Below are 27,398 nucleotides of genomic sequence, written 5' to 3'. Positions count from 1 at the left end.
ATACGTATGATATAAAGAGGTGTCAGAGGCCTAGGTAGATAGTCTCCATTTCACAAGGGACGTCTACACAAAAGTCAGATGCACACAGTCTCCCAGGGTGACTCAGGTAATGCTGACTTTTCTATTCACTCTCTGAAGCAAGGCAGGCCTAAAGGCATGCTGTTTTCTTATGATTACTTGAATGTCTTGACTCTAGGTGGGAACTACTTCTTTTTGATGAAACTCTGCTCACAGCCAGTTTTGTTTTTTTTCTTTTAAGAGAAAGTTAACAGAATTTTCCCCCAGCTTTACTGAGATATCATTGACTTATAACATTGTATAAGCTTAAGGTTTACAACATGATTATTTGATATATGCTTATATTGCGAAATGATTACGGCAGTAAGATTAGTTAACACATCCATCACATCGTAGAGTGACAGTTTGTTTGTGTGTGTTGAGAACTTTTAAGATCTACCCTCTTGGCAGTTTTGTTGTTAACACATTATTGACCGGGGGGAGTTTTGCAGAAACTAACGCCCGTGGCCGTAATACAGGTCTCTGGTCAAAAATGTGTTGACTATAGTCCATGCTGTACATTAGGTCCCCAGAACTTTTTCATCTTATAACTGGAAGTTTGTACCCTTTGACCCATTTCCCCACCCGCAACCCCTGGCAACCACCAATCTACTCTCTGTTTCTGTGAGTTTGTTTTGTTTTAGATTCCACATATAAGTGAGATCATGCGGTATTTGTCTTTCTCTGCTTGGCTTGTTTCAGTTAACATAATGCCCTCAAGGGCCATCCATGTTGCTGCAAATGGTGAATGGCAGGATTTCTTTTTTATGCCTGAATAATATTCCTGTGTGTGTGTGTGTGCGTGTGCGCGTGTGTGTGTGTGTCACATTTTCTTTATTCATCGTCTGTTGGTAGATACTTTTTGTGACTTATTCTTTCTAATGCAATTTTAAGAGAGGTCATTGCACAGAAATTAATATGCCCGGGCAGTGTCAAATCTATGGATTAATAACACCTCCCAAGTCCCTTCTATCATTATTATGGTGCTATGAATTCTGGGTGATTCTGGCAAAATGATCCCAGCATCACCAAGTTGAATAGTTTTGAAAAGTTCTTTTGTTTCATGAAATCAATGACTTTGAGAGCTAAAAGGGACCTGAAAGAGGCTTCAGGGCTAATTGCCTCATCGATAAGGGAAAGCAGCCCCAGAGAAATGAAATGATCTGCTTAGGTTGGGAGAAATAGTTGGTGATGAAGCCAGGATTAGAATGAGGAGCTCCTGATGCCTCATCCTGTACTCGTATCCATCCATCTGTCTGTCCATTCATGCATTCACCTCCCCATCCATACCACACCGTCTACACCTCATCTATTCTAGGCTCTCTGACCCAACCTCGGTATCCTCATTTTTTAAACGAGGTGTTGGCTTATATGACTTCTCACATTTGTCCCGGCCCTAAGATTGTCTAGAAAGGGCAATTGTTGGCACTTGATTGCAGGCATGGAGCCTTCAACTTAAACCATTTGTGCAAAACCAGAAGGAAAGCTTATCTCATTCAACCTGCCAGTCAGTTCAATAAGAAAAGGACAAAGAATTAAGAAACATGCCACAGCTAGTCTGCTGGCTGGGCTGATGGGATAACTTGATGTTTCCCAACCATTTTCCTGGTTTTCAGTGGTGAAGTTGTAGCAAAAATTGTCTTCCAAAGAGAATTGAAAATATTTTTCATTTCAGATGATTACTTGCCCTTTTACAGTAACTGACCTGCCTCTTAGTGAGTCAAAACTTGTTTTTCCCACATTCCACAGGATTATTTTTACATCTCAGATTAATAGAGAAATTATTAATTGTTGAAAAATTAAATTTGTTATGGAGAAAGAACACCATCAGAAGGTATCTCCTGCTGGGATAGTTCTTGCAAGCAGCAATGTGGGATCTGTTTTCAGTTTGTAGGTAGAACATTTAGAAGCTTGTCAACATATTAAAAGATAGTCTTCTCTTTAAGCATGAAAGATAGAGTGAAAGGAGTTTTCAAGAAAAGGATATTTGAGATTGTTTCTATGTTTTTTTTTGTTTTTTTTTTTTTTTACTATTTCAGGGGATCTAATGGAAAACTCTAGCTCTCAACCCATGTGCCTGTAATTTAGCCCATGTGTCTGTAATATGACAATATTGAGATACCAAAGCATATTCTCTGTAGGTATTTCACTAAATAATTTGAATGCGTGAATTAATTCAGTGCTATAGAGGAAGATATTTTGCTAATGAGGGGTTGAGGAGTAGTTGGGACCCCAACGACTGACCCAGTGATGGGGGGCCGGGGAGTGGGGGAGATGTCCCAGTACTGTGGATCGTGGATTGGACAGTCATTCTGATGGCACAAGCCATCATCTGGCTGGCCAGGTATCCGTTACATCTGGAACACTGAGTAACTAATTAAAAATTGAAAAGGTTCATAAAACAAATATTGGCCATTTCTGGGACAACTTCTGCCCTCGGGTTAAAGGAGCCCTTCACAGTAACTGTTGTGTCTGAGCTCTTGAGATTCAGAATAACGGATAGCCAGGTGGAGCCGTTACTTAAAAACTTCAGAATATGCTACTTTCTGGGACATTAGCCTTTTTGCCAACTAACTATAATACTATTTTATGGGGAGTTATAGTTAAAATAGGTCGATTTAAAATGCGCTTAATTCCCCATCACTCAATTGCTTTGTTAAGGATTTTGTTGAGAGTACATCACACGACTATAACTTTCTTCTATGATATTGAATGTAAATAGCAAACCTATAATATATAGAGAGAGAGAAGAAACAGGATCTTTGTTTATGACAGTCATGTTTCAAGTGAAAAAGAGGAATGCATGACAGGCACCTATAAACTTATGGTGATAATGGACCTAAAAATGTTTGAAATCAAGTTTGTCCAGAAAAGTGTGGGATGAGCAGAAATGTTTATGGATTGCTCTGGTGATTGACTGACATACAGTTCTCTTTTAAAATGTTATTTTCTCTTAACAATAAAAATACCTAAAAATAATCATAATACCTAACACTCAGACAGCGCTAACTGTTTGCCCAACACTGTTCAAAGTGCTGCGCATACCTTAATTGACATAATTTTTGCAAGATCAGGTAAGGAAATTGACACAAAGAGAAATCCATTCCCTTGCCCAGGGTCACACAGTTAGTAAGCCAGAACTGAAACGAAGCAGTCCAGACATTGCAGGCCACAGACGCCGAAGTCTGTTTTAAGAACTACACCAACTGCTACTTGAGCTTTATTGTATTGAAATTTCTGTGCAGAAATTGTTTTATTAGGAGAGTTTATCAATAAAATTCTGGTTCAAATACAGTTTTCTTGGAGAAAGCAGAGCCTCATAGCCTCGGCAGTCGTCATGTTTGTACTGATGGGATGGAATCAGCGTTTCCCCTGGGGCGGTGCTGCAGTGAAATGTACCAGCCACGCTGTCACATGTGCCAACTTTTGGTTCCGCGTCTTTCACCAGGGTCTGCTTGGGGGCCTGGCATCAATGGGGGCCTGAAGCAGGGATGCCGCCCGACATAAACCTCTCCTTCCAGCGCGGGCAGGCAGGAAAGATGAGTCATGTGACAAAAATGACCACCAGGTGAACCGTCCAAGTCCGTCTACCCCTTCGGCAAAGAGCTTCCTAGAGGGCCCATGTACACAGTGTGGGGCCTGTTAGGAGGATGCAAATTTGTGTCATTCTTTGCTCCTGACTTGTTAGTGGAATGCCAGGCGGTTTTCTGGATCTGTAACCTCAGGATTGTAATTATCAATCCCCAATCACTTTGTTCGCTGGGAATTGCTTCAAGCATGTCCTCTAAGTAATGAACGATGATCTACGTAATCCCCCTTTCCTTGGATCCTTCAAATGTCGGATTTGGATTTTCATTCTTTCTAGATGAAATTGCGATCCCCGAAAGAAAAGGAAATAATTCCTTCTTCCCTCTCACCCAAATATAAAGTAGGAGACAGAGGGTCAAAGAGGTAGAATGTTCTACTTATATTCCTCCTCCCCACTGTGAAAGGCAATTCATTGCTAAGATAGACATTCTGGGGTGACTTCCACTGATGCTATAATCCCCACTGTGCTCAACTCCCCAACTATCTGATGACTTGGCAAAAGCAGTTTTTAAAGCACTGATTATCCTGCCTAAATGTTTCCAATGAATTTTAGAATGTCTTTCTGGTTTTCATGCTTAGTAACATCAAACTAGACCAAGAAGAATTTTATATACATAAAGACTTCCATGACCCTTGAGTTTTTAGTGGACTTATCCAGGCTGAGGTCTGAAAGGGTCCATTGGACGAGGGGTGTGTAAGAGGACCCTGGAGAGAGTAGGGTTCTGCCCCTGGAAGCAGTGATCATCCCCCTCAGTAGCTCGCCCGAGACCTGGGCAGACCTGTGACCTCTTGGTAACTAGCCCTGTCTTATACAGAAGTCACCAAGATGTTTAGGTGGCATTTGTATTGCTACAGAAAGGAAGGAAAAATAGTTCCTTCCAGGTACCAATGAGAACCCAACGAAATGATCTAGGTACCTTCTCAGTCTAACATAGCGGGCATGGGGGAGAGAGGAAACATGGAATGAATCTTAAACCATGACTTTGAATATCTCCTTCCATCCACACCATTGCAAACCCATATCAATATTTTAAATGCCACGCCAGTGAAGTCAAGGTCTAAGCTAACATACCACAGTCCTTGTTAGAATTTAGTATATGAAGTGCTAAAAGAAAAAAAAATCTTGTCTGCGTATAGGCTTCCATCGCTTTATCTTAAAACGTGTATAGGGCTTCCCTGGTGGTGCAGTGGTTAAGAATCTGCCTGCCAATGCAGGGGACATGGGTTTGAGCCCTGGTCCGGGAAGATCCCACATGCCGCGGAGCAACTAAGCCCATGAGCCACAACTACTGAGCCTGCGCTCTAGAGCCCATGAGCCACAATTACTGAGCCCGCATGCCACAACTACTGAAGCCCGTGGGCCTAGAGCCCATTCTCCGCAACAAGAGAAGCCACAGCAATGAGAAGCCCGCGCACCGCAACAAAGAGTAGCCCCCGCTCACTGCAACTAGAGAAAACCACGCACAGCAACGAAGACCCAACACAGCCCAAAATAAATAAATTTATTTTTTAAAAATGTATAAAGTTTTCTAGATCCTGAACTGGGGGACCTGGGTTTCAGACTGGTGCCACCAGGCCAGTGGGTGTGAACCCAGGCGGTTAACTTAAGTACTTTCTCCTCACTTCCCTCTTCTGTCCAACCAGGCAATGGGACGAGATAATATCTAAATTAGTCCACACTGAAGGGGTAACAAAATATCAACAGAAAAACAGAAGCCATGGGCTGCCCCACAGACAGTGCCCCTCAGAGGATGACCCCCGTGGGCCACCTTCCACAGGGGTGTATCCTTCATATATCAGACATATCCATATACACTCAGGTCCTATGTTAGATATTTTTTGCTCTAAATATTTTTTTTTTAATTTATTTGTTTTACTTTTGGCTGCGTTGGGTCTCCGTTGCTGTGCGTGGGCTTCCTCTACTTGGGGCTACTCTTTTGTTGTGGTGGTGGTGGTGCACGGGCCTCTCAGTGAGGTGGCCCCTCTTGCTGCAGAGCACGGGCTCCAGGCACGCAGGCCTCAGCCGTTGTGGCCCCCGGGCTCTAGAGCGCAGGCTCAGCAGCTGTGGCGCACGGGCTCAGCCGCTCCGCGGCATGCAGGATCCTCCCGGACCAGGGCTCGAACCCATGCCCCCTGCACCGGCAGGTGGACTCCCAACCACCGCGCCACCAGGGAAGCCCCTGCTCTAAATTTTTGAACGGCTTTTATCATTTGGTGTTGAAATTATCTGGCTATGAGTAACTCATTTAATTCCCTGCAGCCCTGATCTCGCTGCCATCAACACAGTGATTGCCATCGGGTTGAGATCCCCGTTTTGGCACTTGCTTACCGTGTGGGTGACCATACCTGGGGTGGATGCTGGCTGAGCCCCCGTAGAACAAGGACAGGGGCTGTACGAGCCTCCCAGGGCAGGAGCCTGAACGCCACAGTCTTGGTAGAACATTTTGAACCAATGTCTGGCACACAATCAGTGTTCAGGAGATGGAACAGTTATTTACCTTGAATCTTGGAATCCTTTGGAAATGAGAAAACTCTAAACAAAAAAGAGTTGTGATTCCTAAGTTTAAAAATTCATGAAGTTGCCATCATGTTTCATTTTTTTAGACACTTAATTAAACATTTATAAATTTTTATTTTATTTTTTTTCAGTTTTCCTTTTGTATTTAGACACGGTAAAATTTCTTTTCTGGCATTTTTATGGACCCTTGAAACACTCCGGGCACCGTTTCTAAGTCCCTCATGGGCAAATGGCTTTGCCCCCAAAGGTTGAACTTTGTTTTCACAAATTCAGGGGGAAAAATCCTGCCTGAGTAACATCGAAAGTATTTGAGGTCTAACATCTGGGTCCTTTCAGATACATGCATGACACAGCTTGGGAGAGGCTGTTCCACACTGATCTAGAAAACTGACATGAAATGTGCCAGAGCCTCTTGGGGTCTGAATTCTCGCGTAAGATGCATGCAACTCACCTGGGGGACGGTGGTGCCTGGACCCGTTAGCCGCAGCCAAGCTTTGCGGGCATAGAAAACACTCGGCCGCCCTGAGTTTCCTAAACCAGTGTGTCTTTCTAGATTTGCTTTGGGTTTTTTGGATTTTTCTCTTTTGGTATGTGTTTGCTAGGGCTTTTCTTCTTTTTCCCCAAAGACATTCAGTAGCACATTTCAATGACGGTGCTTCTACCTTTCACCATCGGAAACCCTTCTGGGCATGCGCAGTGCCTCGTTTGTTGCCTGCGCACCTTGTGACCTGATGGAGTGGCCTCTGACCTGGGATGGTTGGGGAGCAGCTCCGCTGAGGTCCGTGCTGCCATCTAGTTGCACTTTGGGAAGCACCTAAGCGTGTTGGAACACTGGGTGCTGCGCAACCAGATGGGCCCCATCTCTGTGTGCGAAACTCTCCTGGCGGGGTGGGGGGACCCACAGCTCGCAGATGGATTGCTGTTGGCAAAGCGCATTATAATGCGTCTGCTTGTCGGCTTTGGGGTGGACTTAGAATTTTTTTTATACTCTAACCACGTTCTAGTTTTTATTTTTCAAAAAAAACTCTACTTGAGTTTTTGCAAAGGCTTGTATTTTTTTCCTGTAAGGCATGTAGCTAAGAAAGGCATTAGTAAGAATTGGATCCAGTGGGTCTGATAGAACTCCGCCACCACCAAGAAAAAAAAAAACAAAAAAACGCAGGTTAAGTTTAAGTAAGTTAAGTAAAACTACCCCCTTGCCCTAGATCTGTGTTTAAGTTCATTTGAGCTAGCTTGCAATTTCTGTGTTCTCCCATTTTTTCCATGTTCTTTTCCTTTATAAACAACTTGTTTTAAAGGTTTGCTTTATTGCTATGAAAAGTTGACGGTAAAGAAGGGGTAAATTAGGTATAATCTATTACTGAGCATTACAGCTGTATTATCAGACACATCACAAACACTGACATTGGATGTGAAATGCCTTTTTCATATTCTGAGTTACACGTGGTATATTTGCAGTGAGTTCTTTCTGCAAGTAAGTTATGCATCGTCACTGGGAAAATTCCCAATAGCCAAGCCAAATATTCTAGCTATACATTTGTAGATGAAAGCCAAGGTAAAAGACACTTAAGTACCCAAAGCAAAGTTCTTTTCTGTTTGCCTTTTTTTGAGGAATACAGTTGAATTAATCTGCCAACTCCCTAGACCACTATAAAGTAAGTTAATGGCAATACATTACTTTGGTATTTCCACGATTTACATATACTCAGGGTCCATTAAAGCAAGTATTGACTAAAACTCAGCCTGTTATTGAATCTTTCAGGGTACTTTCATACACTGAAATGTCGAGCATTTGAGATCCCATTTGTTTGTTTTTGTTTTTGTTTTTGTTCACCATGGCTTAGAAGTCAGCCTTCTGGTCATTTGAGATAAAAAGTAAATATTTGAAATAACTAAGCTCTTAAGAACTATATACATTTTTGGCCCTCTTTGGGTTTGTTCCTGGTATCACCTTATTTTTACTCACCTCTGAAGTAGATTTATGATATTTCCAATTCACTCATTTTAAAGAGCTAAGGAGAAACATCTTTTTGTTCATTTCTGGCATTGCTAACAGGGCATAGCCCCAAGTTTCAGAAATGAAGCAGAGAGTTCTGAGCTTGAGGGAGTGAAAGAGGAGTTTGGAGCTGGACCAACCTGGCCTCACGTCTGAGCCCTGCTACTTACTAACTGCGTAATTTCCCCATCTGTAGAATGGGCTTGTGACACCTACCTTGCTGGGGGATGTGAGGATCAAATGAGACAGCCTGAGGGGCAGGCTGGAGTGGTGGTTGGCAGCCCGGCTAGAGAGCTGACTGCCTGATTCAGGGTCACGTCTCCACTGTGATCAGATTAGCTTCCCCAAGCTCAGTCTTCTCAGGTGTAACACCAGGAAGAAGATGTCCCCATCTTGGGGGATTCTTGTGCCAACTGAATTAGTAACACATGTGATGATACCTAGTGCCTGACACAGAGGTGCCCCTTAAATAGTAGCTGTTATTATTAAAGCACATGCCCTGGACACAGGTGGGCCCCCTTCCCACATCCCATAGCCCTCACCGCGGAAGCAACTGGAATGCTGCCCAAGTGGGAGGCCAAATACTTGCCATTGCCAAGTTATTTTTTTCTTAAACTTTTTATTTTATATTGGAGTATAGCCGATTAACAATGCTGTGATAGTTTCACGTGCACAGCAGAGTGACTCAGCCATACATATACATGTATCCATTCTCCCCCAGACTCCCCTCCCATCCAGGCTGCCACATAACATTGAGCAGAGTTCCCTGTACTGTACAGTAGGTCCTTGTTGGTTATCCATTTTAAATATAGCAGTGTGTACATGTTGATTCCACACTCCCTAATTTTTTTTTTTTTAATCATTGCAGATGGAACTCTCAGGATACAATACAGTGAGGGCTTTTTTCTCTTTTTCCTTCCACCCTACCTATTATTAACCCCAGATACTGAATTCTGGAGCCAACTTCACCAATATTCTCCTCATTGAAGCAAAACCAAGTTCACCATATGGCCCTGCTTCGTTTGTCTCTTTTCCCAAACAAAGATTTTATCAAAAGGTAGTTGTTTCTTAACTGAATGCGCTGCTGTGTGATCTGCCAGGATTCTTAGCATCTAGAAGCTTCCACTGAGTCATCTATAAGGTGGGGATAATTATATGAGCTCTAATGCATAGGATTGCTTTGGATGAATTGAGATAATAGGTATCAAGGTGCTTTGTAAACAGTCTATCAAGTAATAGAAATATATAGATATGTAATTAGATTAACAGAAAAACAATCAGGAAATTTTACTGTTGTTGTGTATATTATATTGTACAAAAATCTCAGGGATCTTAAATAAAATAATTATTTGTTTCTTGAAGGTACATTTCATCTCATACTTTCTTCCAGGATTGATGAGAAGAAAACCATAGAGAAAAATAGAGACATTTTAATCAGCCCCACTGTGAATCCATGCTTTTAGAAAGTTTACTTTTTGCCATTAAAATATCTTAACATTTTCTTTCCTACTGTTATACACCCTTTAGGCATTTTGAAAACAAACAGACAAAAGGCAACCTTGACAGTTAAGAGAACTGAGTTTTATTTTAATATCTATTTCTTTTCCAAAACCAAATACAGTTTTTCCTCTCCAGCTGTATTATTTCATTTTCTTTCCATGAAAGGCTTAGGGAGAATTGCAAAGATTGCAGGGCAGCTTGCTGAGTCCTTCTTTCTTTTTTTTTTTTTCCACCCGTGGCTTTTTATATATGCTGTTCGCCTGAGATTTCTGGATTAGATTGCAAGGAGGTGAAATATTACCCCCTTGAGCCTTTGTGCCAGTTTCCCAGGAGGAGTCAAAACCTGCAGTTGCTCCAAGGTGGGAAACTTGCAAGGCTCCGGAGGCCGGTTTGCTGTCCTGTTCATTCACGGATGTGCTGCTCAGAGCAGGTTGGGAGGAGAAACTCATTCTATTCCTTGGGTGATTCAGCCAGTCTCAAAATAAATAAGTAGCCAAGTGCAGGGAGAAAGAACTGGAAACTGCTGAAATTTGAGTCTCGAGTGCTGAGTTGTCCTCGGAGCCACTCTGTTGAGCTGTAAGAGGAATCCTGAGCCCTGGGCAAGGGAGAGGCAGCCGCATGGAAAGACTGCTGGGAGCATAGATCCTGGCCCCCGGCTGGTTCTGCAAAGCTCAGCAGCCTCCGTTTCCTCCTCTGCAGAACAAGAGAGAGGGAGGATTTGATGGTTTTAAGATCCTTATCAGCTTCTAAAAGTAAGATTCCATGTCTGTAAGAGTGATTGCATCACCTCCACTCCTCCAACCCCCCCCCCGCCCCGCCCCCCCGGCCAAGTGCATCACCCAACCTGGAGAAGGAGAGCCCCGGCTTTGCAGCCAGCCCATCAACCTGGGGAACCAGATCCAGGGCTAAGAAGATGGGCGAGGGCCAGGTGGAGGGAGTGGGGAGGGCACAGCTACTCACACCCCAAACAGGGGAGAGAAATGGATAAAGGTGCACCCAGAGTGACATGCCATAAGGAGAGCAAATCATCCTAACTAGATTTCCCATAACTTTGGCATCATTTGAAGGAAAGAGGGAAGGAAGGGAGGGAGGAAAGGAAGGAAGGAAGGAAAAGAAAGGACAGGGGAAAAAAGTCATCCTTATACCCACAAAGTGCTCAATTGTGCAAGCTACAGAGCCCCAACCTGGCCAAATTCCGGAAGCTGGCCAGCCGGAGACCTCAGTGTTCACTCCTCAGCCAACTTAAAAAAGATGGGTTGAGTCCTGTTGACCTAATTGCTGGATGTTTCTGAGTGAGGCTGCCTCTCTCCTTTGCCTCCTTGCAGTCTTAGGAGCTGTTCTTCACTACCTGCCTTACTTACCTATCTTCACAATCTAGCCGCAAACAGCTTGGGTTGACCACACCACTTCCCTATTGAAAGTTAATACTGTTTGACTCATTCTGTGTTACTAACCTGAAGCCAAAGAAAACAAGCCAGAGAATAACCGGCTTGTACGGAGCTTGGAAAGCTCTCAGAGGCCCTGCTTTCAAAATCCTATACAGTAGCTTTACTATATCTTTGGGCTGCAGCTGCAAAGAAAATGAAGGAAGCAGAAGTGGTTTAAAAAAAATAAAAGTTGGGGGTGGGGAAGAGACAGGGAAGGGAGTGGGGGTGGCCCTCAGGCTGGGAAAAGACAAAGCATGACCTGCAGTTTACAAGGGCGCCCTCACCCAGTGGAGGTTATGCTTTCACACAGCAGAGTGTTCGTACAGAAGAGGGACTGTTGACGATGTGAAAAGGAGAGAAAGTTCAAAACACTGGTCCTGTTGCATTCATAGCAGAGCAGGGAGGCTGGTCCTACCAAGCCAGCCTTCCAGAGGCAGAGTCCCAAGGTAAAGACAGAAGGAGGAAGGCCTGTTGCTTTCCAATCTGGAAAGGACTGGGATGGCAGAATGGTGCCAGAGTTTTGGAGGGAAGTTCTGACAGCCTTTTTGTCCTTCACTCCAGAACTGACTCAGATGCGCTCATCAGGGTGAATAGGGGGCACTTGTGTCTTGGAATAAATGGAACTTTCCCTCCCAACATTACGTGGCAAGCAGTGGGACCAACACTTTCATCACCGTGCTGTGACTCTTCAGGAGTCCCAGACAAAGAGCCACTGCCCCTTCAAGTAACTGAGGGGGGAGGACCCCTGCCCCACAAACGCTCCTGCTCAGCTGTGGACAGTGGATAAAAGTTAGCCTGAGTGAGGCCATCATCCCTAAAACAATCTGCCAGCTTCTTCTCTGGATGGTGTGAGGTAGGGATAATGGCCTGTTAAAAACAACCACTAGTCACTATTGGCTTTCTTACCAGCAAGTGCTCAAGAGCTGTGAGTGGCCAGAGGGCCACTGTCCTTTTGTACCAGCCAAAGCCTGCTTAGCCATCTATTAAAGGGCTTGGGTTAGGACTTTGCTTGGCCCCTTGGTCTCCTGCTGCCATGAGGCCAGCCCAGAATTCAGTGGGCATTTGTGACATGAGAGGAGATGGGAATCAGATACTGCTCCCCCAGGGACCAACAGGAGGGCTTTTAGGAATGGGGGGGAACTTTCCTTACCCTTTGTTAAAAACGAAGAGGAATGGAGCCTCCTGCCCCCTGCTAGATGTGCGTCCCAGAGTAGGTCTAGCTCAGGAAGGGGGTGTTCATTCACTTACGCATTCATTCATCACTCGTTCATCACCCAGCATTGATTGGGGCACCACCCGACCTCCAGAGGGCCCTCGGTGTACCGCAGCCCTCTCTGAACAGGCTCGGGGCCTCCGGCTTTCATGCGTGGTGTGTGCGGGTGCAGGAGGGGAGTGGAGACCCGCAGGGGTGTCAGAACGCCTGGAGGGGAGACCAGGAACGCCCAGGCGGCCCGATGCGGCAGGCAGAGCCTGTGGACTCCGGGGTGATGCTTCCCTTCCCCCAGGCCTTGTCTGTCCTCCCAGAGCCAGCACCGCTGGGGACCCGGACTCCAAAGCCAGGTCAAAGCCTCAGGGAGTATTTCCTCTCAATGTGACCCCTGCCTCACCACCCAAACATACCCTTCCGACGTCACCTCCCATTCGCAGAGCCTGTCCTTGGGGAGCAGGAGCCATTCGGATAAATGGATCACGTGACGAACAGTTACCACTCTTGGGTAACTTTTTGTTACCCTCTACCGGGGTTTTCTTGAGACGGTCTCTTCACCGAGGATGGGCGGACAGTACTTGGAATCACAAGCTTGTAGAGGAGAACGAATCCGGAACTTGTGAGCTGTCTGCACCCTTCCACAGAGATTGCCTCCGCCGCCCCCCAGAGGGCTGCCTCTGGTCAGGAGCAAAAGAAACCAGGAGGGGTCTCCGCCCTAAGCTACCATGACCTCCTTAGTCACCAGACAGAAACAGGAGGTAACCCGTGGTGACCGATGACCACAGATCCTGACTCCTCTGCTTTTAGGGAGGCCCAGGTCTCCAAAAGCTCATGCATATGAGCTAAAAACTCCACTGCCTGTTACCGTGAGCCTGGAACTTCAGGGAATTCAGTTTTGTTTCTGTTTTTGTCCCATGAATTTTGAGGGCAAGGTTCAAGGAGGGATGGAGGGGGCGGGCCCTGTGTGGCCCTTTGGTCTAAAGTCTGGGTTAATTGTTGTTCTTGCTGTAGCCCCAGCCCGCTTTGCTCTCCACTTTGGCTTTCTACACCTTTCCTTTCGTGCTTTGCTCTAGCAGTTATGTCTTAGCCCATGTCTAGAGGGACATGGGGCGCTGCGTGTGTGCGCATGTGTGTGTGTGTGTGTGTGTGTGTGTGTGTGTGTGTATGGGGATACTCTCTCCAGAAACACAAGGAAGCTGTAGCAGTGCCTTGCTTATGTGAGGGTGCTACACTCAGCTCTGCACGAAAGGCCTTTTATCCATTCTTTTTTATCTTTTTGTGTAATGAAGGGAAAACAAAATAGAGAAGACAAGTTTTACGGATGGTTTAACGTCTCATGAGTCAATTCTCCGTGAAACTCTCTATGTTCAATTATGATATTTTTCCTCCCCAAGTAGTTTTCCTGAGCCCTCTGCAGCTCCATTTCAGCTGAAAACTTTAGTTCACATTTCCTTTGCCCCAGATAAGTTCTGCTTTCCTACAATCTAATGGAGGACAATTGGTTGGCACCGGTGTTCGGCCAGTCAGTCGGTCATTCAGTGAACATTTAGTGAGCCTACGGTGTGCCGGGTACTCTCCTATGCGCTGGGGATACAGCTGTGAAGAAAAGAGACAGAATCCCACCTTCATGGAGCTTGCAGCCCAGTGGGCCTAGACAGACTGTAGGTAACATTAATAAATGGTATGGAGAAAACCCAAGGTAAAGGGTCAGGGATGGGCCAGGTTGGAGAGGGTTTGCAACTTAAACTAGGGTGTTCAGGAATTTCTCAGGGAGAAGATGAAATTTAAGCAAAGACTGGGAAAAAATGGGAGAGATCTGGTCCACAGGTATCTGGAGAATTAAGTGTTCTGGGCAGAGGAAACAGCAGGTGCAAAGGCCCTGAGGCAGGCACATAGGAGCAATAGTAAGATGGCCAGTGTGACTGGAGCAAAGTAGGGAATTCAAACTGTCTGCCTTCTAGTGTAGAAGGCAGGCTTAGCAAAATGCCAGCCTGACCTCTAAAACATGCGCTTCATGCCATGGGAGGGGGCAGTGCAGGACCACGGTTGGGGAAGACCCAGGATAGGGACGCCCCATGCACAGGTAGACTCAGGGATCACTCACTTACCTGTTGCCACCTGCAAGAGAACCAAAGCTCTTCTCAGCCGAAGGCATCGCCATCCCTGCTGGTGATTCTCCTGGGGTAAAGCATCACATCTGCAGAATCCCTAAGTCAGTAGAAACCCACGGCCTAGGAAGTGGCGGCATCCCAGCGGATTTTCCCCGCTGGCTTGGCGTGATTTAGCAGGAGCAGGAGCGAGGGGAACAGAAGCCCTGCACAGGGCGCCTGGGTGAGGGCGGGGGGACAGCTGCCCAGGTGGGTTGATGAGCATTCATCTCGGCCTTACATTCCTCTGGCCGCCGATGGGAAGCAGTGGGCAGGGAACCAAAGAGTATCATTATTTTCTAACCAATAAGAGATGCAGGAAAATGAGGCCCTGGATTAAGATTCAGCAGAGTGGTTTTCTTCCCAGCTGCAGCCCTTGACAACCTGCTAGCAGGTTTTAAGGTGAGTTTAATGGCCCACTCCCTCTGGATGCAGCCTTTGGGCCATCATGGGGAAGGGGCAAAAACAGAATGGGATGTCTCAGCCAGTGGGTACCAGGAAAGGCTCAGTGGAGGCTTGAGGGGAGAGAGGGAAGGATCTGGGAAAATTGATGTCCAAGGTCACTAGTAACTGTTCAAAGGGCATCAAACTGATGTCCAAGGTCACTAGTAACTGTTCAAAGTAACTGAACAGTTACTTTGAGCTAGTAACTGTTCAAAGGCAGAGGGAGAGTGAATTCTCAGGATACCTTGTTCAAAGCTGCCAGCCACCAGCACACCCAAGTGTAGAGCAGGCCAGGGAGAATCCCGGGTTCAAGACAGAGCTCTGAAGACCAGTCTAATGGCTCCCAAAGGCCAGGTATTTGCCTAAAAAAAAAAAGAAAGAGAACTCTGAAAGTCCTAGTGTCACATGAAGTTGTTCAAGAAAGCCCCTGCTTAGAGTCGTCTGACAGGAACCAGTTGAGTAGAATCGCTGCAGATGTAATTGCCGTGAATGCTTTTAGAGCCCCTCACAGTAATCCGTCTTAGTCCTTTAATTCCAGGCTTGCAGATAAGGAGGCTGAAGAGACTTGCTCTTGTCCGCAGGAAAGTTGGGTGGAAAAGCAGATTTACGATGGAGAGTTATTAACATCCAGACTGGCAGTCCCATTTCCCTGGTGCCACGCTGTTTCTCTCGGGGAGAGAAGGATTATAGCATCTGCATTAGCACCCCCATCCTTGCGGGGGCTCAGCGGTCTCAGCCGCTGCATTTCTGGGATGGACTAATAGCGTCCAAGTAACCCTTTTCTGCTGTTCCCCAAAGTCTTTCCTTAGACGGCAGGGCGGAAGTTGCTTCCTGCGTGAGAATGCTGGGTTCCCCTTGCAGACCCACCTGATTATTGCAACAGCGACTCAGGGAGTCATCTCAGGGGTGGTGGGAGAGAGACGGTCACAATCCACCTCTCTGCGGGCAGAGTTTTGGCATTTTCAGCCACTCTGTACAGCACACTGAAGAATTTAAAAACTTTTTTTAAAGGCCACGAAATAGTTATCACCACAACAAGGCCATCACTCAGCGTCCATGGGCACTTAGTCTAAACACAGTTCTGGTACATTTGGTGTTTTAATTTCCAAGCCCGGCAGAGGAGAAGCGTGTCGGAAGCATGCGCACCACAGGGAGGAACCGCTGGCGCTCACACCCATGCTCCCAGGGTGGTGCCGGGCCCAGCAGCCCCAGCATCACCAGCACCTTATTCTGAGCTCACTGGCCCCACCCCAGCCCTGCCAGGACGTCCGGGTGATTCGGATGCCCTTGCAGACGTGTGAGACCCAGCTCTCTGCCAGGGGTCACCCCACGGCTCGGGCTCTCTTCTGTTCTAAGGACGAGCCGGGAACAGAAGTGGGACTGTAAAGGCAGAGTGTGCAAATCGTGCAAGTGCCCGGGGTCCCTGTGATGGACAACCACGGGACACTGTGCGCCTCCCCTCTCTGTTACGTGGGAGTCGTGGAAATGGGTATTTCTAGGTGCACGGAGCATGAGGTGGTGGGGGAAGGTTTTGGGAGTGGGTGTGTTTTCAGACCTGCCCTCTCTCTCTAGTTGGCTGTGCCAGATTGGGAAAATGACATAACTTCTCTGAACTTCACTCCCACGTATGGGTTAAAAAACGAGGCTAATTTCTCCAGCCCTTCTTCAGTTCAGAAGGACTCCAACCTTGCGCTGTTCTCTAAGCTTAACGACATGGGAGGAGATAGAGGGGGGGGAAAGTTAGGCTACCTGTGTACATATAACGTTGGATGATATATAAACACGTATTATAATATGTATTCTAATGTAGTTACATATATCAGTATATATTTTATATCACATTATATATTGTGTATATAAGGTGTATAGTCTATATATAATCTATGTATACAATTATATGTATAAATCTATGTAGATATCATCTATACACAATATATAATATGAGACCGTATTTCCTAACATTTAATTAGCCAGCAGATGTATAGGTTTGCAGTTAGGAAGGTTTTTTTTTTTTTAATAAATTTATTTATTTTAAATTTATTTTTGGCTGTGTTGGGTCTTCGTTGCTGCACACGGGCTTTCTTTAGTTGCGGCGAGCAGGGGCTACTCTTCATTGTGGTGCACGGGCTTCTCATTGCGGTGGCTTCTCTTGTTGCGGCGCATGGGCTCTAGGCACGCGGGCTTAAGTAGTTGTGGCACGTGGGCTCAGTAGTTGTGGCTCGCAGGCTCTAGAGCGCAGGCTCAGTAGTTGTGGCGCACGGGCCTAGTTGCTCTGCGGCATGTGGGATCTTCCCGGACCAGGGCTCGAACCCGTGTCCCCTGCATTGGCAGGCGGATTCTTAACCACTGCGCCACCAGGGCAGTCCTAGGAAGCTTTATTTCACCGCCTGCAAGGTGCTTTGAGGAAGGATCACATCCATGTTCAGTACCAGTGCTTTAAAGTCCTAATGACTTTGATGACCCCGGAACACTCTAACCCTGGTTAGAGTGTTAAACCAGGAAAAATGAGCTGACCTCTAAACGTGTTGGTTTCTTTTCCCTAGGCATAAAGAATAGCACATTAAAGAAAGAAATATCAATGTTCTTATATCCGGATATATGTCGTTAGTATCAGACTGACTGGCAAACATCTTTTGAAAAACATATATCCTTTTAGAAGAATCACAATGAGATTGATAGATGGATGGAAGGAAGGAGATAGAGATCTATAGACACACATATATAGACAGATATCTTTTTGGTCTCATCATTTTGCATCAATTTTTCTCAACTGCTCATCATGACAGTGCTTTGAGTATATGCCTTTTCTAATTTTTCTGCTGAGAATCTATCAAGAAAACTAGTAAACTCATATCAGAAACATGGACTAGCGTTTTGATTGTCAGGAAATGATTCTCTCTACCCAGAACTTGCCAAGAAAAGGTGACAACTTAGCCTTATCTGTTTTCTTTCATAGAAGATCATATACAGATAGTCCCTGACTTAGGATGGTTCTACTTACAATTTTTCGACTTTATGATGGTGTGAAAGCGACACATATTCGGTAGAAACCACACTTCGAATTGTGAACTCTGATCTTTTCCCGGGCCGTTGATGTGTGGTGTGATGCTTGTGTGGTGTGATGCTTGTGTGGTGTGATGCTTGTGTGGTCAGCCATGCCATGTCAGGGATCAACAACTGATACACTTAACCATTCTGTGCTCGGACGACAATTCTGTTTTTCACTTTCAGTACAGTATTCAATAAATGACTTGAGATGGTCAACACTTGATTACAAAATGGGCTTTGTGTTAGATGATTTTGCCCAACTGTAGGCTAACGTAAGTGTGCTGAGAACGTTTAAGGTAGGCTAGGCTAAGCTAATTTGTTCGGTAGGTTAAGTATTTTAAATGCATTTTCAGCCTATGATATTTTCAATTGAGGATGGATTTATTGGGACATTACCCAATTGTAATTCAAGGATGATCTGTATTGTATTTCAGTTACTTACAGCCGCAGATCAACAATGGTTTTTTGAAAAGGGCACTTCATTTGTCAGTGAAATATGCATACCTACTCAGCCTAGTTTTTATAGCAGAAAACCGAAAGCTGGTCTCATTATCCATCACAAATATCCTAACATTTAGGGATACCCGTTGGGCACCCATTCCAGAAGACGCCAGGACGTATGTCTTTGGAATGAAGAAGTAAAATTTAGCAGATGGGATTAGTTTGTTTTTATTCTTTTTTTGTTCTTTTGGCTTTGTATAGTTTTGCATATATATAAAATTCTAATCAAGTACTTTTTTGAAAATGTGAAAATAGTAATAGAGAAACATAATTTAGGATCTTTTTCAACTCTGCTAAAGATTCAGTAAGATGTCCCAGTATGAAATCTTGAGGTAGCCACTATTTTCAGGACCACCACGTAAACATACACAGCTGACTTCCAACGTGTTCAAAAAGCCAGGCTGCCAACATGCACGTGTTTGAGGCTTCATTGCGTAATTCTACCACCGGGGGTGAATTCCCTATTGCCCTCTGAAGCCCAGTAGTCAGTAAGAAAGAAGAAAAGTGAATTTGATAGTGGACATTTTCCATACTCCTGTATTTAAAATTCAGGGGCCAAATTGACATTTTAATTGCACACAGATACAGGAAACTAGAGACATAGAGCATTCTTTTCCGAACCCAGCTTGAAAGTTTATATCAGAATCTTCTATGTTTCACGCAAAATATTGCTCTTTGGCACACGAATCTGATGGTTTCAGAAAAGAAGAATTAGGTCTTCCTTTGATCTAGTTTATAAATACATCAGAACCACACGTTTAATATGATAATGCTTTTTATTTCCCCCGTGCCTTGGTGTTACAGCTCTCCAGCACTAGTAGCGAGTAAGGGGCTCAGGGTTCCTTGGGAGGGTAGTAACGCTCTTACTTGCTCTGTGGATCACGCATGGGGAGGGTGTGAGATGAACTCTCATCCCCTCCTCCAGCATTAAACTCAGCCCTGCAACTCTCAGGGCTTAAGAAATAGCTTAGAGTGAAGAATTGTTTTCTCTGAGAGCTATGCCCGAACATTCCTACTAAAGCAGACAGTCATCAGTTAATCTCTGTAAATGACTACGATTTTGGCAGGTGTCAGCTGGTGCAGAAATTGCTCACATGTTGAAAACTTTTTTTAATTTTTTTTTAAGCACAGGGCAATGAGAGGGGTCTCATAAAAAAAAGTAATCTCACGTTGTTCCTGGCCGCAGTAGTGGCTTACCTGAAATGACTTATTCCTGTTTGGTTTCTTGGTGGCACGTGGTGGCACCCAAGATTGGTGACTGAGGCAGACACAATTGAAGGCCTCTCTTCAAAGGCTGGCCGGAGACTCCAAAACATCGAATGCCATGTGTTCAGATTGATCTGGTACACATCGTTCACCTGGATCACCCACTGTCCTTGACATGATGTTCCTCAAAAATGCCAGTGGGTGCCCAAGGAATGTGAAGTTTTGAACTGGGTACAAAACTTGCTAGAAGCCTCTGCACCATAACTTTGCCAACCAGCATTCTTTCTGAGGAGGTAGAACTTTCCAGAATCATTTGTCCTGCCTTCTTCCCTGCTTGACTCCTAACACCAGGTCATGGTAGGCATTTAAAGGGCTGAATTATTATGCCCGGGATGGCTTTTGAGTTGGCATTGTTTGCTCTTCTACAAGAAAACTTCAGAATTTTCAGTCTGACCATCAGGAAGCCGAGAATGTATCACAAAGATAAGAGGAAGGAGGAGTCAAGGGAAGCTCCATCCAGAGACCACAGATGGCTCCATGATGGACTGAAATAGAATGTTCTAGAAAAAGATGTTTTCATACTTCTGAGGGAAGGGGATGACAGGGGTTGTTCCGGGACCTGGCCCCATGGCCTTCCGCCCACAAGGCCGGTGCTTAAAATACTCAGCGGGTAAGAGGCCTCTCACGTGTGTGCTGGACCCACGTGACTCAGGCTGCCTGTGTTCAGACCGAGTACTGTGGGCTGTGGGGCTGAATCAGAGTCCAGATTTGCCTTGGTGACACATGAAAAGAGGGAGTGTTGCATTTGAACTACACAAATATTATGCTTAAGTATTTTTCCTCATCTCGGAGCCAAACAGGTCTTGTTCATGATAAAATCACTGCAATATAGTGCGTCCTTTTTCTGGTCTGGAATTTGAGACAGTGTCAACTGTGCCATGGGGCCTGGCAGCAGGAAGAAACGGCAAACCGCGGAGATTTGGAACCATAATACAAGTTATAAAATTTAATTTTATAATCGTAGCCAGCGGGAGCTGGGCTAAAATATACGTCTCCCACCCCGACTCCCACGCTGGGCTGGGGGGGCGTGGAATCAAGGGCTCCTCTTTGTCACTGAGGACTGGGTCGGGTGTGCGAAAGGGCACTAGCGTGTGGCAGCAAGGAGGCTGCTTCTCCAGTCTTGGTTTGAGGCCACTTGACAATCCGGCGAGGGTTTTGTGAAATTGGTCAATGACTCTTTCTTCGAACCATCCTGGTTCAAAGTTAAGGAGGAGCGGGAGGGCAGCCTCCCTGAAAGAGGAATGAATCCGCCGAGCCCCCCTGTGGCTGCATCAGTACCTGGGAGCCTCAGCTCTGCCTGACAAGCCTGAGTCTCTGGTGTAAAGCCATCTTGATGAAGGGTTACGGCCCAACCCCCCTGTGGCTGCATCAGTACCTGGGAGCCTCAGCTCTGCCTGACAAGCCTGAGTCTCTGGTGTAAAGCCATCTTGATGAAGGGTTACGGCCCAACCCCCCCGGCCCTTCTTGAGTGAATGGCCTCTGCCCACTGCCTCCTGGTGACAGTGATTTGGACCAGGAGCAAGGCGAGGACACTTGCTGTCTCTACAGATGCTGAGGGGCCCAACTCCCCACCTTGGATCCCTGAGCCCCCTGGGGAAGCTCGTCCAACCTGCTGGCGGCTCCCTCTGGGCTCCAGTGGGCCCGGCCTGCTGGGAGTCTTGGACTGGACAAGGCCGAAGCTGGGGAAGTGGCTTCAGGGAGGAAAGGATGCTCAGGCAAAGCTTGCTAGCGGAGGAGAGGGGCCACCCGTGCCCTGCACTTAACAGGAAATCTGACCTCCCAGGGCTGTGGGCTTGCAGCCACACCTCGCTTCCTGTTAGAAGGGGCGCGCCTCTAAGCTCCAGGGCCCACATGGCTGCCTCTGAAACCTGCCCGGGGTTGGGTGTGCAGTTGGGGCAGCTGTTCCGACGCCACTGGCAGGGCTCCTTTCCTGGCCAAGTGCCAACAGCGAATGCCCCTTCTCTCCGTGCCGCCACCACCACTGCCACCAAGCCCCGCGTGCCCGCCCAGTGGAGATGGGCGCAGAGGGTTGGGGTGGGTGCCGGGGCCCAGTCTGGGGGGAGGACCCAGCGGCCAGTGTGACAGAAGGGGCCCCAGTCTGCCGTGGGGACAGCGGCCCTGAATCCCCACACCCCACCCGCCCCCACCTCCGGGAGCAGCTAAACGTGCAGATCTCCAGCAGATCCACGCTGGGGGTGAGGGGAGAGGGAGGGGAAAGACGAGAAAAGCCCGAGTTTTAGCAAATCCACGGTACCTTTTCTGATCTCTTGCCTCCCTCTCCCCTCCCCACCCCCTCCCCGCAATAGGACATCGTCAGAAACTAGATGATCAGACCAAGCCCGGGAGCTTGTCCTTTTCCGAGCGGCTCAGTGAACTGGAGCAGCTGCGGCGCACGGCCATGAGGGTCAGCCCACACCATCCGGCCCCTACACCCAACCCTCGGGCCTCCTTGAACCACTCCACTGCCTTTAACCCTCAGCCTCAGAGTCAGATGCAGGGTAAGTACCCGGACGGACGGAGCCCGCTTCCCGCCTCACCCTCGGGCAGAACCCACCCAGGCCAACTGTGGCTCTTTCTCCACACTCAGAAACGGCTGGTCCCCGGACCAGCAGCCTGGGAGCTTGTTAGCGGCAGAGTCTCGGGCCCGCCCCAGACCCGCTGAGTCTGATCTGCGTGGTAACAAGATCCCCAGATTGAAAGGCACTGCTACAGAGGGTACAGAGAGGATATGGACAGATATGTATCACTGTGTAGATCAGATCTCGAGTTTTTTAAGCGTTAGCTTTGGCTAGGTTATTTTCTTACCTCCTTGGCTTGAAGACACACACACACACACACACACACACACACACACATACATCAGGCCAGGTGAAGGTCAGGATGTTTCAAGTTCTTACTGATTATCTGAGGGGTTTGTATTTAATATACGTTCTTTTGCAAATGTAAAGAAATAGGAGGAGTGTCTGGACGCCATCCCATCAAGGGTATTCATTGCAATTCATAAATCTGCAATCAATAAAGAAGGCGGGTGATCCCCCCTCCCACCGTGGGGTTAGCTGGCAATTGCAAAAACACTGTAAAATACCATAATTGCATAAAACCCACTGTGCCAAATTAGATAATACACAGAGTTCATTTACACTGTAGAAAGCACTGACGTCAATGATTATTTGCTCTGTGATACCATGTCAAATTTCCGAAAGGCAGTCGTTTTCTCGGTGCTGTGCAGGACACAGCTGTGTACGATAGGGTCGCAGTAAGATTCCTTTCTCAAAGGGTCAGGCTTGTTTAACTCGAAGGAAGAGATAAGCAACACATCTGGGGGAAAGGGCAGGTGGCCAGCAAGGGGAGCGCTCCTTGCCCTTCTGGGACAGCAGAAATTAGCTTTCCCAGGTGTTTTCTCTGTTTGAGTTGTATTGTGAGATGTGCAAGCATCCTAAGTCCTTTAGGGTTTCCGGGCCCGTAGCTTTCTTTTGGGGTTAGCACATGTGGGGCTCGTAAAGGCACGCCCACCCTCTTCCTCAGAGCCCAATGGCGCATGCCATTCACTCTCACAGTCCTGACTCTGGGGGGAAGTTTTTTTTATTTGCAGGGGAAATTCCCAGAGAACTCCTCCCATAAGATACTATGCAGACAGCTGTTAAGTGGCCTCTCTGTAGATGAGCCCTTTTGTGGACAACAGAAACCTCAGCTTGATTTTGGGGGGGTGCCTCTCATCTACAGTTTCATCTTAGGTGTATTTAAGAAGAGGTCCCATGCAACCATTGGTTTCCTGGTGCTCAATCATTGCATACTTATTCAAAATATGCATGTTGATTTTTTTTTTAATTCCAAAATGCAAGTGTGTATGAGAAATTAGATGAAATGGCACATTAAGTGAGAGAGATGGGCTTGAGGGGAAAATGCCACTTGTCTTCTAAATAGAATAAAATTCTCCAGGGGATGGCTGGATCTTGTGTTTAGGGCCATTTACATTCATTTATGTCATCTTCAGGATTCCATTTGTAACATCTAAGAGGAGACTTCTGTGCTCTTATTCTCTCATGACATAACTGACCATTTCTACTACGAGGTTGATAAAGGGATTTGCCTTTTTCTACTGCTATTGGAACTAAAAATAGTAAGCATTTGGAAAGGCAATGGAAAATTCAACCACATGGGGGCAAGTGGAAATCGTCACCATGAATTCGGCTTGGTTTCAGTTTTGGTGAAGAGTGAATCAGATCTGATTTTCCTCCTGGTCAGATATACACTCTCTTTACCAGAAAGAAAACGGCAGGGTGGGGTGTTGAATTCTTGTCCTCAGCATCCAGCAGCTCTAAGGCGGAGGCATTGCCATGGACGGGCATTCCTCAGCTCTTTGGAATACTGTACGCTTAGCAGAGTATCAGGTTTAACCCCGTTTCTTGTTCCTTTTAAAAACTTTTTACTTCTGCAACATCTAAGTAATAATAACTTGCTTTTAGAGTGCCCTGGAGGCTTAGTTGCTGCTCGAGAGAATGTGTTAACTACATCGCTGACGTTCTTTCCTTCCAAAATATGATTTGCCGTTCAGGGTGCCACTTGTAAAATTGTAGGAACAATTTTTAAAAATAAGTATCTGGGAGATTTTCATGTAAATCTACTTTTCCTTATTCTTTCTTTCTTTTTTCCATAAGAAAATGCTTTTTTACCTTCGTCCTGTTTTGAGTAGACCCTTGGGATTTTTTTCTCCCTGAAGTTAGAAAGTTAACAAGGATAACAGTAAAGTCTCTTTCAGCCAGAACCTTCATTTTGTTCTTGATGGACAGGAAAATGGTTATTTTCCCAGCTTAGCGCTAGAGCTTCTATATTATACTTAAGAAGATGCTTTATATAAAAATTCAGCATGTGTTTATGGCTCGCTTTGAAATGGCAGCAGTAGTTGGAAGAAAAACATCCCAAAAGTAGTCAGAGCAGTTTTACAGCAGTGCCATACCAATGTGGATGTTTTCAGCCCGGCGGAATTGTCGGCAGTTACGGGCTCGGAGAGATCATGAGTTGACAGGCTGATACACCCTGTCTTGCTAGGACTTCATCAGAGGGTCATGCCTGGCCCTTTAACTCCTTCAGTACGAAATCACAGATACAGAATAATGCCTCTATTTATCTAGAATGAGATGGGCTTGAGAATCACTCAAAATAGACATCTCAAATGATCTGAAGCAGGGTGCAGATGGAAAAGGGGGCCAGGTTGCCATGCCACCAAACCACTGTTTATTTGTTGAGGTTTCAGCTATAAAAGGGCTGAGGTTAATTTCAACTTCCTACTTTACCAGGTCTTTAAAATTGAACAGAAAGCCATTTTGTCGTGGCTACACGTTTAAGCAAGTCAGGACATCATCATGAACTTCTACAGCCGAGTTTTAGAATTCTTTTACAGTCACGGGAAAGAAAACTCACACATGTCCTTGTCAAAGATGGACCGGGGCAGAATCTAGACCAACAGGGCACTGCTGCCGGTTCAGCCATACCTCCCCCTTAGAGATGGCTTCAGGCAACCCGAGCAAGTCATTTTAAGAATTTGACTCCTGATTTACCAAAGATGATGAACCACATTTAAGCTACGTAACTCCCTCCTTTCTGGGAAAATGGAGACGGGGTGAAATGTACTGGTGCAGAAAACTGTCAAAACCATAGAAACTAAGAGGCCAAGTTTTAGTTCTTGTGTGTGTTGCCGTCAACATCGAGACACGAGGTTTAACTCTTTAATTGGAACAGTTATGACATATTTTGAAACAAGTCAGACCTTTTGTGTACATTGTGTTATACCTACAATCCTGTGGTGTGGTTCATAGACAGAGAAACTGAACCTCAGAGGTTAACAACTGCCCAGATCTCCAAGGTTGGAAGTGAAGGACTTGGACTCAAACGCAGACCTTTCTGGCTCCAAAGCCAGTCCTGGTGGGTGGCAGTTTCTCCCCGGCTCCCCCTCTTGGATCAAGGATCAATTAGACACAGGGCTGACCAGTGTCAAGTAAAATCCCAATCACCAAAGGGGAGACAGGAGCAGTGCTGGGCTGGTCATTCACTCGGCAGGCCTGTAAAGACTGTTCTATTATCATTAGGTGTTGATGATAATAACTTTAGGGCTGGACTCTGTGGTGGGCATCTGAATAAATTCTCTCCTTTGGAGATGTGTACATTTGTTTTTAAAGATGGGGAGAAAAGAAAACTGAACTCAGGATAATGACTCTCTAAGCATGAGTGAAGGAAGGATGCGTGGGCAGTGAGAGAGCTTCCCAGCCACTCTGTTTACCTTATTGGGGCAACTGCCTGGGCTTCTTGCGTGAAAGAGTCTCGCTTGTGGGGTCCATTGGGACCAAGGCCTTCTTTTTTTTTTTTTTTTTTTAAATGGACGTTTATTAAGTTAAAGTTTAGAAATTTCTAAATGAAAAAAGGTATTAGGGATTACTAAATAAGCATGAACAGGTTTTGTGGAGTGCTTACACTGTTTAGCAGGGGTCCTCAACCCCCAGGCCGACCAAGGCTTTCTTAACCTCCAAACTCCGGCAACATCTGATCAGCCTGCAGGAGTGTGGGTGCCTTGCTCTAAGACTTCTGTATGTCCGGAGGGGCCCTGACCTCTTAAATCACCTCCTGAATTTCAGTATTCCGAATGATTTTGTTTTGCTAGTGAGTTACCCTACAAGTTAAAGTTACTTTGGATACACCATTTTCTGGTGCCTGTTGTCTGTGTAGCTTTTTGAGATACTGAATCTCAGCTGTACCAGGTTACTTATGTCAATCTTTATCAGCTGGATTGATGAAAGAAAACAAAAAAAGAACCTTTTCACTTTTCTATAGGAGGAGAGATAAATGCCCTTTCCAGCCTCAGGGGTAAAATATCAAAATGCACAACGTCTCTTCCCTTCCCTTTCCTCTTTCTCTGTCTCTCTCTCTCCTTCCTCTCCCTTCTAGCAATTCTGGAAGTTCAAAAACAAAGTGGGTGGGAGGGCAGGGGCGGGAGCCGTCGGAATACCTTGGAGGTAGAGGCTACTGTCAGTCAAACACCGGACATTCTTCTGCATAAATCTACAAATGGTCATGGTTACACAAAGCAAAATATTCAGGGTGCTAGAAATCAGCTTACAAGACATGCTGTGAACATGAAAAGGGAGTGATCTAAAAATAACTCTTATCTAGGTATAGTAGAGTTTGAGAGCCTTTCAAGGTCTACGACATCAGAATCTTACACGGAAAACAAGCCTGAATCGGGTGTTCCCATGAATAAATAAAAATAAATAAATGTAAGAAGGAAGGGGGGCAGGGAAGAGAGGAAAAACAGTGGAATGAACTCAAAATGAAGAGCTCTCGCGTGGGCTGTAAGCGGGTTGGTGGGCGCTGCCGCCGCATGCCCCCTCCTCCTCACCAGCAGGCAGAGAGGTTACAAGTTATTAGAACCAGAGGAACTGAGAACTCAGTTACTGTTGTGCGTCTTCTGGGCTGATGCCACATAAAGAAAGTTTAAGGAAAGCTTGAAAAGCTCCTGCTAATCAGTTGCATCGTAGACATTTAAAAGATGGGGATGAAGGATGGGGAGAAAGCTAAGTCTTCGTTTTTTTCCTTTAAAAAAGGCCCTCGGGCCTTGGCTTCCTAGTCCGCCTGTGGCCTTTGTTGAGTCTGATCTGGCTGCAGAGTGTCCGCTGCCCTTGCTTTCCACCCGCTGCCTGGAGTGACT

The 27,398-nt window shown here is 46.0% G+C and overlaps 1 protein-coding gene across 3 annotated transcripts in view; it reads left to right on the top strand.

Annotated features, from left to right (window-relative positions):
* The window catches only part of RUNX1 (RUNX family transcription factor 1), a 239,752-nt gene that overhangs the window by 182,291 nt on the left and 30,063 nt on the right, over positions 1–27,398 (top strand). For 2 of the 3 annotated variants that reach the window (XM_036850892.1, XM_036850893.1), the window contains one exon: positions 22,006–22,197. The exons of the other annotated variant lie outside the window; for it this stretch is intronic. In XM_036850892.1, coding sequence (XP_036706787.1) covers positions 22,006–22,197 — 192 coding nt within the window. The remainder of the gene's footprint in view (positions 1–22,005; positions 22,198–27,398) is intronic. 3 annotated transcript variants of the gene reach the window in all.

This window comes from Balaenoptera musculus, chromosome 4, assembly GCF_009873245.2.
Source record: "Balaenoptera musculus isolate JJ_BM4_2016_0621 chromosome 4, mBalMus1.pri.v3, whole genome shotgun sequence".
In the NCBI taxonomy this organism is placed as follows: domain Eukaryota; kingdom Metazoa; phylum Chordata; class Mammalia; order Artiodactyla; family Balaenopteridae; genus Balaenoptera; species Balaenoptera musculus.
The sequence above is the reverse complement of the archived record's forward strand: the minus strand, read 5'-3'. Positions and strand labels throughout refer to the sequence as shown.